The sequence below is a fragment of the Wasmannia auropunctata genome, unplaced genomic scaffold (assembly GCF_000956235.1).
Source record: "Wasmannia auropunctata unplaced genomic scaffold, wasmannia.A_1.0 LD336111.1, whole genome shotgun sequence".
In the NCBI taxonomy this organism is placed as follows: Eukaryota; Metazoa; Arthropoda; class Insecta; order Hymenoptera; family Formicidae; genus Wasmannia; species Wasmannia auropunctata.
The window spans coordinates 4,128,876-4,142,194 of NW_012026779.1; the positions used below are offsets into that span (position 1 = coordinate 4,128,876).

Genomic DNA, 13,319 nt, shown 5'->3' on the forward strand with positions numbered 1-13,319 from the left:
GCGAGGAACACGCGTTCATACTTGTCGTTCTCGTATTGTGACTCGGCTATAGCCGATAAAGATTCCGTATATCCCGGCGCCCCGTCTGACTCCGCGTATCGAGATATTTTGTTACAGGACCGTCGCGCCGCGCGCCCGCCGAGCGCCACAGCCAAGCCAGTTCGTGTAATTGTGTCGTTCCCGTCCTAGTGCGTGTGTGATAATTCGCGTTTCCGAAAAGGCTTTACGCCACGGTTACGGGATTTAGAGAGAGTTTCCGGGATCACGGGATCCCGAGGGACATATTCGTTCCCGAGTTTCGATTTTGCTGTGTCGATCCCGCTTGCCCGTGTACGCCGAGCGCTCCGCGTCGGCGTATCCGCGAGTGTCACGCCCGCACTGCATGCTTTTCGATTTCGCATGTCACGCGGATGGGCATGTAAACTGCGAGTCGTACCGCCGAAAGGGAAACCGCTCTTAATTTTCCGTTTTCCGAGACACGATCTTGTCGTACGATCGTGGAATGCGCGAATTGCGAGTCTCTGTCACGTCGAGTACGCTGCATTGTTGCGCGTTTCAAGTATTCCCGTCTATTATCGTATTTCCGTTTGTATTTTCGAATGTAATATTCGTCCGCTTAATACACTTGTTATTTTTATTGTTATTTATTACTGTCATCTCTTTCAGCCTATTCTCGCTTCCCGAACCTTGACTGTTTTCCTTCGAATCACCCCCTTTACCATTACCGTAATTGAGCAACCGGTTATCGCCGTCCTTGTCCGACCGTTGTATCGAACTCGCACCTGACCGCGTGATTAACTAATTTTCTCTTGAGTCATTAGATTTCCGAACAACGAGATTTTCAGTAGAGAGGCACCCTCTATAACGTGCCTGGCGCCCAATTTTTGTTCCCGTTTTCGATAGGCGAGATGCCTGAGTTACGGTTAATCGCGCGTTAGATTTCCTTTTATCGTTTTCGCGGAATTACGCGGGTCGGACGAGCGACGAAGTTGCACCACGCCCGTGAGTGCGGTCGCACATCAAATTTGAAACATTCATATAATTGAACAATATTAAGACAAAACTCAACAGCTCACTTCAGTGAACCTAAATAATAATAAATGTATAGAGTGTTTTCATAGCAAGAAACTTTTAAAAAATTGTCTTCCTTTAAAACAAATTTCATCAAATTTGGAACATTCATATAGCTGGATTCAGAAATTAAAATCTTACGAACAATCTCATATTTATAATAATCAAAATTTTGAGGATCGTAATTGCAAAAGTATGCAGACTTACATGCAAAACGTTAAGACTACAGTCAAAAAAAATTATCTGCAAATTAACACATAAACAGTCTCTCAAGAAATACAGCTTGTGAAATAGTTAATAAAAATTGCACAACAGAAATTATTTCTTTAACCAAGAAACAAGTATGCTTTATGAAACATGAAACTAATTGTCCATTTATTGGAGTTCCATTGCCAATTTATGAAATTGAGAAGATAATTTGTACTAGAAAATTATCTGCATTATCGACAAATGAAATAGATACTTCTAAAGATAACTGTTTACAATATGACATTAACATGAACGTAATGGAATCTTTAACAAAGGAAAGTGATCCGTCAATAATTCCAAAAAAATCCCAAAATGATAACAATAAAATGAAAAGAAAATACAGAGATAATGATATACACTAAATGCAAAGGAAAAACAAAACATCAAAATATTGGATGCAAAAACTTAAGAAGATCTTTGAAGAAAATGCTGATTTAAAAAAACAAATCAAAATTCTGGATAATCGCCTGCAAAATACTCAAATTTTTTTAGCTAATAATCAGTTAGGAATTCTAAAGACAGGCACTTCTAGAGGCATTAAATGGTCAGAAGAAACTATTCTTAAAGATCTGAGCTTGCGATTTACTAGTAAAACTAGAGGATATAATTATCTTCGACAAACAATGGCATCTCTTTCATCTGTGCAAACGCTACAAAGAAGTACAGAACATATTAAATTTGATCCGAGACTTTTGAATAACGTCTTTTTACATTTGCAAGAAATGGCAGAAAATATTGTTATGCCCCCGGCTGAGCCGACCCATGTGTGCACGTAGCTTTAGCCTGAAAGCTGCGAAGTGTTCTCCGGACGACGAGGCGCGCGTTTGTTAAAAACACGATCTGCGGTATTCACGACGAGCTGTCAACGGATTCGGACGTGTTACGTTGATAGCGAGCGATTATATTTCTGTTGCTGTATTAAAGAGAGTTCTCTTATTAAACATCTCGTCTCCTTTATTTCGGTCGTGTTTGCGCGAGTGCAGTGTGAGTGTGGCACGAGAGTGAAAGCTCGACGACAGAGCGCAACAATATGAATGAAAATGACAAAAATTATGTCCTTATCTTCGATGAAATGAGTATTAAGCAAATGTAGATCTTGATCCTAGTACTGGCACTTACATTGGTTACGTATTACTTTCTGGAGTACCCAAGCAGCTGGCATCAAAAGCTTTAGTTTTTCTTCTTGCAGACATCCGAAAACGATACAAACAAATTGTTGCCTATCACTTTACAACAGGTACACTGTATCATAAGCCTATTATAGAAATAATTATGAAAATATTAGAGAGATGCGAGCAAATTGGATTTAAAGTTCTCGCTTTAGTTTGCGATATCTTGGATTTTCTCACAAGAAGAACTTGATGATTATTTCATGGACACATCCTTTTAATGAAAATAGATTGTTATATGCTATGCCTAATTTCATCCATGTTTTCAAAAGCTTGAGAGAAATACTTACGAAGAATAAAATAATGATTCTTTCTGATAATATAGTGAATACCGAAAAATTTGTATCTAATGTTGTAGATTTTAAATATATAGAGTGGTTTGAAGATCATCAACTCAATATGGATCTGAAATTCGCGCCTTATTTAAAGAAAACAAACTTGAAACCATCTCATTTTTCTAAAATGAAAGTTTCTTCTGCTACAAATGTCATTAACCTTAATACTGCTAGAGCTTTATTACACTTCAGTCTATTAAAAAATGATCCTTTAATGCAAACTACAGTATAGTTTGTACTTCTTCTAAGGCAATGATTTAATTTAAAATTATGACATCTCAAATTGTACTTTTGTTTTTAGCTTTCATAATATGGAATCCTATAATAAGGCTGTGTTGTAGAAGTTACTGATAGGTGGCGCCTGATGGCGCAAGCGGATGCGACAGAGGCAAGCGAGGGCGACGTGGCGAAAAAACGTGTCTTGAGCTTCAGCAACATTACATTGTATACTTATATATTAAAAGCTGTATCTAACCAACATATCTGATTGTATGACAACCCACTCACACAACATGGCGCAGTCGATAATGGAAAAATAAAGGCGGTAAGCAGCAGTCAAAGCGAGTAAAAAATTATTGCTGAGTTGTGAGGTTAGGAAGCAGCCTCGGGACAAAAGGAAAAGGCTAAATAAGCGAAGCAGAGTTTACGTTAAATTGACGTTAATAAGTACAACTATGATGGAATTAAATATTCCACGACCACTGGATTTCAGTGGCAACATTGCAGAGAACTACAAAAAATTCAAACAGCGAATCAATATATATATGACAGCGAATGGACTACACCAAAAGAGTGATGAAGTTAAAGTCGCAATAATTTTGAACACAATTGGCGAAGAAGGAATTGACATATTCAATAATTTTAATCTCAGTGAAGAGGATCAAAAGAAGTATGAGGCAGTAGTCAAAAAGTTTGACGAGTACCTACTTCCAAAGAAAAATATAGTATATGAGAGATTTTTATTCTATAAAAGAGTACAAGAACCAAATGAGTCAGTCGACAATTTTGTGAAGGAGCTGAAGAAGCTAGCGCAGAATTGTGAATTTACGGATAAACAAGACATGATTCGTGACAGAATAGTGTTAGGTATAGCAGATTTGAAAACACAGGAGAAGCTGCTAGGCATGACAGATTTAAAGTTAGAGAAAGCAGTTGAAATATGCAGAGCCAGAGAAATGTTAAAAGAAAGAGTCAAGACGATGAATGAGGAGAAGGTAATTGAGAAAGTCGATATTATACCGGCAATGAAGGGGAAGATGAAGCAGAATATAAGAAAAAGCCAGGAAGGAAAAGAAGAATCGGGCATTGAAAAGGAATTCCAGTGTAGAAGGTGCAACAGGAAGCATGGTCCAAAAGAATGTCCAGCTTTTGGGAAGAAATGCAACCGGTGTGGAAAATTGAATCACTTCGAAGCGGCATGCAGAGTAAAAAGAGTCCAGGAGATTGAAGACGTGGAAAATGAGGAGTTGCTAGCGACGATGGAGACATTAAACATTGTAAGAAGCAAAGTACATCAGATAAATGTGTCATCGTGGGTGGAAAATATAGAGATAGAGAATAGAATTATTAAATTTAAGCTAGATACTGGTGCGCAGGTAAATTTATTGCCAGAGAAAGTATTGAATAGCTTTGAAAAAAGAAATATACAATTAGAGAAAACAAATATAGTATTGGAAGCTTATGGAGGACATAAATTTAAGCCGATTGGTAAAGTTAAGTTAAGATGTAAAGTAAAAAACTGTGTAAAGACTCAGGAATTTATTATTGTTAGAAATGAGAGATTGCCTTTATTAGGTTTAAAATCCTGCATAGAATTAGGATTATTAAAGAAAATTGAAATGGTTAAAGTTATTGAAAATAAAGATGAATTCATTAAAAAGAATGAAGATTTGTTTTCAGGAATAGGGACCTTTAAAGAAAAGTGTAAAATCTTGCTAGAGCCGGATTGTTGTCCGATAGTGAGGCCGCCAAGACGCATACCATATTCCATAAGGGACAAATTGAAAGTTACGTTGAATGAGCTGGAGCAAAAAGGAATCATTGCTAAGGCTGAAGGACCAGTGGAATGGGCGAGTAATTTAGTTATTGTGGAGAAACCAAACGGTGCGTTAAGAATCTGTCTAGATCCAGTAGACCTTAATAAAAGTGTTAAGCGAGAATTATGTTTATTACCAACTTTAGGAGAAGTAAGCGCCACTTTCTCAGGCAAAGAATGGTTTACTGTATTAGACTTGAAGGATGGGTTTTATCATGTAGAACTGGATGAAAATTCAAGTAAACTTTGCACATTTAATTCATCTTTTGGTAATTACAAATTTAAAAGGTTATCATTTGGTCTCAGTATGGCTCCAGAATTGTTTCAAAAAATAAACAGCAAAAATTTTGGTGATATAGAAGGTGTAATCGTATATATTGATGATATTTTAATTTTTGCAGAAACAAAAGAAATTCATGATTCAATTTTAAATAAAGTTCTAGACAGAGCAAGAAAATTAGGTATCAAATTCAATCCAAACAAAGTACAATTTAGAGTAAATGAAGTAAAATACCTAGGACACAGATTTTCGAAAGTAGGTATGGAGCCCGATAAAGAAAGAGTAAAAGCGGTAGCAAAGCTTAAAAGTCCACAGAATAAAAAAGAAGTGCAGAGAATATTGGGAATGTTCAATTATTTCCATGATTTTATGCCTAATATGGCTGAAATGTCTGAGCCGATAAGAAACTTATTGAAAAAAGATGTAGAATTTTCGTGGTCAACAAAACATGAGCAAGCATTTAAAAGATTAAAAGAAGTACTAATGAAAGCTCCGGTATTAGCAAATTTTGATATTAATAAGGAAATCACGATTCAGACGGATGCGTCCAGCAAAGGTTTAGGAGCATGCTTGTTACAATTGGGGAAACCAATATTCTTTGCATCGAGAAGTCTAACTGAATCGGAAATACAGTATGCGCAAATCGAAAAAGAAATGTTAGCAATAGTGTTCGCGACACAGAAATTTAAGAATTACATTTATGGTAAAAAAGTGACGGTGTGGACAGATCACAAACCCTTAATTACGATTGTGAAAAAGAAGGTATCAGATATTGTTTCTCCTAGATTACAACGGTTAAAACTAAAACTACTTAAGTTTGATTTGGAGGCAAAATATTGTCCAGAAAAGTATTTATATGTGGCGGATTTACTGTCCAGAGACTATAATTTGGACCCAGTTGAAGAAGATCCGAGTATGTTAGAAATCGTACATAACATACACGCCATTATTAATATCTCACAAGAGAAGAAAATTAAATTTCAAAAAGAGACAGAAAAAGATGAAGTACTCAAGAAAGTTAAAAATTACTGTTTAAATGGTTGGTCACAAAATAACGGTAAAGAAAATAAAAAACTATTGGTATTTAAGAATGTAAAAAATGATCTTAGTGTTATTGAAAATATTGTATTATATAATGATAGGGTAGTTGTACCAGACAGTTTAAAAACGGAGATGTTAAAACTTGCACATAAAGGGCACTTTGAGATAAATAAAACTATAAAGAGAATGCAGGAAACATTTTGTTACGTCTAGCGCCTCACGCAGTATCCAATTTTTCTGTTTTCTTTTTTGGATTACTATATTATATATTTGATATTATATGAAGCAGTAGCTTGAACATAATAATATCAGTTTGATGCTGCATGGAAGTAATGGCTTGGCATTATGGTATCAACTGACATTGTATTATACATCTAATATCATACAAAATGATAGTTTAGCATTGTGATATTATGTAAAGTAATAATTTAATATCATGTTATACACTCAATATTATATAAAATAATAGTTTAACGTTGTAGTATTCATTGATATTGAGTTGTACACCCAGTATTATATAAGGTAATGATTTAATATTATAGTGTCAGATTGATATTATGCTGTGCGTTTAACGATATATAAAACAATAATTTAATACTATAATATCAGTTCGATATCGTGCTATATGTTTAATGTTATATAGAATAATAGTTTAGCGTTCGTATTATATAAAGTAATGGTTTGATGTATAATATTCGTTGATATTATATGAAGTAATAATTTAGAGTTATACTATCGGTCAGATATTATGTTATGTATTCAGTACTATATAAGGTAATAGTCCAATGTTAAAATAATAATTAAATGTTATAGTATCACACTTTCAACATCATACAGATTGATAATTTGACGTTATACATTTAATATTATGAAACAACCGTCATATGAAACAATCATATGAAACAACCGTTTAATATTATAATATCAGTTTAGTATTAAGTTATACATCTGATATTATATATATAATAATTTAATATCATAATATCGGGTCGATATTGAGTTATACATTTGACATTATATAACATAATAGTTTAATATTATAATCTCAGTTTAACATTGCGTTATACACCTAATATTATATAGAATAAGTTGATATTATATAATTCTCGTTTAAACTCTATGATTGCGAGAGACGATCAAGCGCGATTCACGTGCTCCGCGCGCGCTCACGTACGGTGCACGTGGCCGGACAATGGGACTCTTCGGAAAACGCGAATTCGGGAATCGAAAACAGGTCAAAGGGCAATCCACCACTTTCTAATTTTCCGAAGATTCCCATTTCCCCTCGCCCCTTTTACCACCAAGCTACTAGTATATAAGAGCGCCGATTTCGATGAGAATTCGCTCATTATCGTATCACGCTGCCCTCGGCGAAGATACAACTGAAACACGAGCGTCGCTATAAGCGCAACTCACCATTAAAGGTCACTATTAGAATCTTCTTTCTTTCTGCCATAGTGGCACTCCTATTCACACTTTCTAAAAATCGCGCTATCAAAGGCGTATGTCCTCCTTCACCCTTGTTGTACTATCGTCCTGGACAGGTGTACTCCCACCTTCCACAACTTCCTAAATCGCGCTTGACAAAGGCGTATGCCCCATCTTACTCTCTGTCTTCCACAAATCGCGCCTACCAAAGGCGTATGCCCCATCTTACTCTCTGTCTTCCACAAATCGCGCCTACCAAAGGCGTATGCCCCGTCTTACTCTCTGTCTTCCACAAATCGCGCCTACCAAAGGCGTATGCCCCGTCTTACTCTCTGTCTTCCACAAACTCCAGAATCGCGCCTACCAAAGGCGTACGTTCCATCTTACTCTTGTTGCATGGTCTTTTCTACCAGGTGTATTCCCACCTTCCACATACCTTGAATCGCGCTTGCCACAGGCGTACGTTTCTTCTCACCTTTATCATATTGCCTTTCCTGCCACACATACATATATACATCTCATTCTTACCACGTTGTCTTTTCGGACGCGTATATACATATTAACCTGACGGTTTTCGCGTGACAGGGGGCATCAGATTAATATACCGGTATTATCCCCGCGTACAATCAAACCGCGATGGAGCAACCCAAGCGCAGGTAGGGCCTAAAACGGGACTTTAATGTATGAAAATATATCTATAGGGTGTCATCCATAGCCACTCAAAACTTTCAATCATTAAAGGGCACGGCGATCCAGGGCTGGGGGCCGCAAACGGGCTCTAAGGCGACTAAGGAAGGAACTGTTCCAATCAAGGGAGTTCGACCCTTCCTGCCTCGACGGGCATCCGGGGTATTTTACGTACTCCCCCGAGAACCCCCCATATTCTCCGGGGCCCTTTGCGCCCACAGAAGGGACGCGCAAACCTTCTCCTCCTCCACGAGTCCCGTCGCCCCCTCGCAGGCCCCCTTCGCCTCCGCGAGCCGACGCATATGCCCCTGTTAGGGTTCCGACTCGCCCCTTACGGGTAGGCCGGCAGGCTCCTCCTCGGGTATACGACCCAGTATCAGAAACACTGCCCCGCATACGGGACATACAAGTGGTAAAATACATAATAAAAAAGGTTTAAAAAGATTACGTCTGCTGTCTTACTCTCTTTTCCCATCAATTTCCTACCCTTAAGACACAAGGTGATGATATTCACGGCAAGCGTAAGGGTTACCGCTCGGCCCACTCTAAGCAAGCCATCTTTCTGATTGTGTCTCCCATTTTTTTTTTTTTTTTTCCTAGATCTCCAAAAGATAAACCCCCACCCCTGCGTCCTTACTTTCCAAAAATCCAGGACGTAACACATTTTATTGGCCAAACATGAGTAATGATGTCATTGAATTTGTCAAAAAATGCAGACTATGTGAAAAATTTCTTCCGGCAAAATCGCAAGAAACCATGATAAAACATGATATTCCAAAGAGGCCTTTTGTGAAAGTTGCAGCGGATATAGCACAATATGGTACAAATAATTATCTAATCATTTTCGATTATTATTCTAAGTGGCTAGAGATAATAAAAATAAAAGATAAAACTACTCAAGGCATAATACCCGCGTTTAAAAACTGTTTTGCGACACATGGAATACCAGAATGTTTGATAAGCAGATAATATGCCCTTCGGTTCATATAAATTCAAACAATTTGCGGAGGATTTTGGCATGCAAATTATAACGTCTAGTCCACACTATCCTAAAAGTAATGGTCAGGCAGAAAGTGGTGTAAAAATAGCAAAGTCTTTTCTGAAAAAACAAGTTGATTTAGATGTAGCATTGTTAAACTACAGGAACACAGAAATAACAAACATAGGATACTCACCTTCACAATTGTTAATGAATCGCAAATTGAGGACTAAGTTACCGATGTCACAAAGATTGTTAAATGATAGAAGTGTAAAGAGGAAGCAAGCGCATGCTAAGTTAATTAATAAGCAGGATAGATTTAAGGCGGATTATGATAGGAAAGCAAAAAAGCAAACAATGTTCAAAGTTAATCAAAATGTGACATTTAAAAAGGGAGATATATGGGAAGCAGCTAAAATAGTCGGAATATGTAAGGAACCTAGGTCATATTTAATAAAAGACAATGGTGGTCGTGTTAAGAAGGAACAGTAGTCAAATTAGACAGTCTAGTATTAAGCCGGACACAAAACCTGTTTACGTGTCGGATTGTGAAGATGAAGAAAGTGAAAATTTAAATTACAATGCAACAAGTGATATGGCGCTGAATGCAGATAATAATTATGATAGAGTGTCATATGATATAAGTGATAATGATGAGACAAGCGAAGTCCCGGTAAGAAGTGACTCAAATATAAGTGTGACGAGTGAGAATGACCAGACGAATGAGAATGTAAATGTAAGACCAAATAGGAACATAAGACAACCTAGTAGGTTTAAGGATTATATTACGTTTTTTAAGTAAATGATGTATTGAGGAAGAAAGCCTGAAAAAGGGAGGTGTTGTAGAAGTTACTAATAGGTGGCTCCTGATGGCGCAAGCGGATGCGACAGAGGCAAGCGAGGGCGACGTGGCGAAAAAACGTGTCTTGAGCTTCAGCAACATTACATTGTATACTTATATATTAAAAGCTGTATCTAACCAACATATCTGATTGTATGACAACCCACTCACACAACAGGCTGTGTCTGTTATTTATCTTGTTAGTTTAATTATGAAGCATGCTAATATTGGAAAAGCTTGGAAAGTTGTTCAAACTCGTACAGTTATGTGTTGTAAAGTTGCTCTAGAATTGCAGAATTATTGGCAAATAAAGGTTTTCAATGCATGGTTTTGTATGCATGGGTAGATTTTTACAAGATAGTATCGAAAATGAATTTTCGAATATTCGCATTTAGAGACCAAAACCATCTGCACAAGATTTTAAATTTAGATTAAAGCAACTGTGCATAGCAGGATATCATCAGAAAATAGATAGTGCCAGTTATGATTTCGATGATTCTTTTAATCTTATACGCTCATTTATTTAAAAAAAAGCCAAAAGAAAACACAAATTTGTCTTTAATCGACTCAAGTATAATATTTCCACATTTAAATGACTGTAAAGAAATAAATAAGGAACAAGAAGAAATTTTGTATAAAATATGCGGACACGTAATCTACACATTGAAAACACGCATAAAATGTATCGATTGCTACTCAAAACTTCTTCATTCAAAGGTCAAAGTTATTCTACAAGTGTCAGTTGAAAAACAGAAAATTATCGGTCAAATTGTAAATCTTAAATCATATACATATAGTTTTATCGCATCTCACTCTTTCTGCTTGTCATGACATTCGGTTAGAAAAATTTATAAGAATGAGATTAAATCAATTGTCTGCAAATTTAAGTCTTATTCCCTCAGATCAAAGTACGTCGTCCGCTTTTGGGAGTAAAAGCATGACATTCAGATCCTTGTTGACAGATAATTTCAATCCAAATAATAACAGGATTAAAAGGAGTAGTAATAAAAATTAGATAATATTTAATAATTTTTATATAATATCACTTTATATATTTATTTTTGTTAGTATATTTTTTATGATATTTTCTGATATGAAAATTCATATTATTTAGTAGTCGTGTACGCGATAATCCGAAAGGGATGAGAGAAAAAAATGAACGTAGAAATGGGTATCTGGATACAAATTAAAGCATTTTGATCACGAACACTTTTTGTTCTTAACGCGAAACTTTACTATTTACAATCTATTTACAGAGTTGAACGCAACCTGAAGCACTGCACGAGTGTGCGGATTGCATGTGAGATCGCCTTTCGAAAAACGAGAGCAAGAGCTGCGTTGACGAATTTTAGCAAGTGCTAAAAAGGCCGGTTGCGAGAGAACTGGCGCGAGCAGCGTCTGCTCACCCCTTTTTTCCTTTTCATTTCTACAGAATCTCGCTTCGGTGCTTCCGCTTGAGCAAGTGGAAAAACAAGTGACGTTTCATATAACAAGGGGAGGTACGGTAATCGTGACTACGGGTTTCGTGAGAAAAAAAACAAATAATGTCACTTGTCGGTCGTTTTGACCGTCTATGCTCTGTGGAAATTTTCGAAGCAAGATATCAGCCGTTACCTAATCTTTACATGCATGCGCGAGGCGTTTCTTTAAGCGCACATTTTAGGTTTATTACATGATGCGGTGAACTTTACGCCGCTGTTTTGAACACATATTTACATATATTTTAAAATATAATATTATATTGAAATATCGTATTGAAAATATCGTATGTCAAAGAGTTTATACTGTTTGTTAAGAATTTAAAGTCTAATTATTTAATTTAATTTTTGTGTGACAATTAGTATGAAATAGTTTATTTTTTATTTTTCACAAGTAGTTTATTGTCATACAAAAATTATCTTTTTTTGTAAAATTAAAGATTTTAAATTTACATTTTTTTTAAAGCAGATACACATTTTAAATAAATATTTTGTTCCTATTTTCTGCAATGTGATACATAATCTGCAATATTGTTTATGTGTTTTAATATGTGATATAACATATAATAATCTTCTATGTGATACAGTATGTAATAAATTATCTAAATATTCTGTGATAAAAATTATGTTTTATTTTCCTTTATTAACATTTTGATAAATCAATTTGTATTGTAAATAATTCATTTTGAAATAATTACACATACGAAAAAATTACAGCTTACAAAAACTTAATTATTATAGAATATGCAATTACATTAATATAGAATATATATTTACATTAAGATATAGTATTGTTACGTCCGGTGGACTTCACGATTTCTTCGTTTCGTGAACACGTAGTAGAATAAATTCTTAAAGTAAAAACAGATATTAAGGCGATCCTAAAGTTGTCTGTTTTATCGATCGAACACGATTATTTTCCAAAACAAAATAAACATAATTAAAGGCAACAGATTAAAAAATCCTTCTCCACGAATAAAGTATAGGTATCAATGTAGTTCCGGCTAGTAGAGGTTATGCTGAAAACGCAAAAAATTTATGAAATTTAGATCTCCGTTACCTTTTCTTAGTCTAACATGGCGTCTAGGGCTGTCACATGTACCAATATTATATATATATTTGCTTCGTACAACAATTTGACAGTTTGTTGGTACAAAATGATACCAGCCGGAACTACGAATTACATGTGCAAACAATGTTGAGTTCATAAAATTAGGCTTGGATGCTTAATAAAAAAGATGTATGTTCTTGAAAATTTGTTACGATGTGTGCGTGAGATATCGATATGGTAGTAAACATGAACACATCACTACACACTACGTCAATATCGCACGCTGTGACGCTGCAGTCCGCTGCAGCGAGGCAGCGTCCCGCCGCCGTCACAAGGCGCGGGTCCGCGCCCCTCTTGCCGGACCGACAGCCGCGTTGTTTAAAGCGAGACCGAGATCTCCGGGAGGCCCGAATTTGTATCGCGTATCTTTTATTAATTTTACTTGGAACCTCTTATATGTACCGCGGCACCTCACCGGACCAACGGAGCATGGGCCGAGAAGACTCAAGACCATCGCCAACGAGAAGGAGTTGGAGTACGGGTGAACCGGCGCCGGAGCAAAGGGGACACGCACCGGGCACGCGGCGAGCAGGTGATCGAGCGCGCGAACCCGCGCAGGGATACACGAGCTGCCAGGGGCGCAACCGGGACGGCGGGCACGGTGACTGAGGCCCA

The 13,319-nt window shown here is 36.6% G+C and overlaps 2 protein-coding genes across 2 annotated transcripts in view; one reads left to right on the forward strand and one right to left on the reverse strand.

Annotated features, from left to right (window-relative positions):
* The window catches only part of LOC105450631 (rho guanine nucleotide exchange factor 12-like), a 130,120-nt gene that overhangs the window by 55,636 nt on the left and 61,165 nt on the right, over positions 1-13,319 (reverse strand). The gene's annotated exons all lie outside the window — the stretch shown is intronic.
* On the forward strand, positions 3,499-9,766 carry LOC105450661. The gene is made up of 4 exons (XM_011690609.1): positions 3,499-4,531; positions 4,724-5,098; positions 5,303-6,052; positions 9,261-9,766. Exons 1-4 carry the CDS (start codon positions 3,499-3,501, stop codon positions 9,764-9,766), a joined length of 2,664 nt encoding a protein of 887 aa, XP_011688911.1.

Excerpts from the sequence above, each read along its gene's own strand:
- LOC105450661 (XM_011690609.1), top strand. The coding sequence starts at position 3,499 with ATGATGGAATTAAATATTCCACGACCACTGGATTTCAGTGGCAACATT. Across the intron at positions 4,532-4,723 it reads ACATAAATTTAAGCCGATTG|GAATAGGGACCTTTAAAGAA; the intron begins GTAAAGTTAAGT and ends ATTTGTTTTCAG. Across the intron at positions 5,099-5,302 it reads AGAACTGGATGAAAATTCAA|ACAGAGCAAGAAAATTAGGT; the intron begins GTAAACTTTGCA and ends ATAAAGTTCTAG.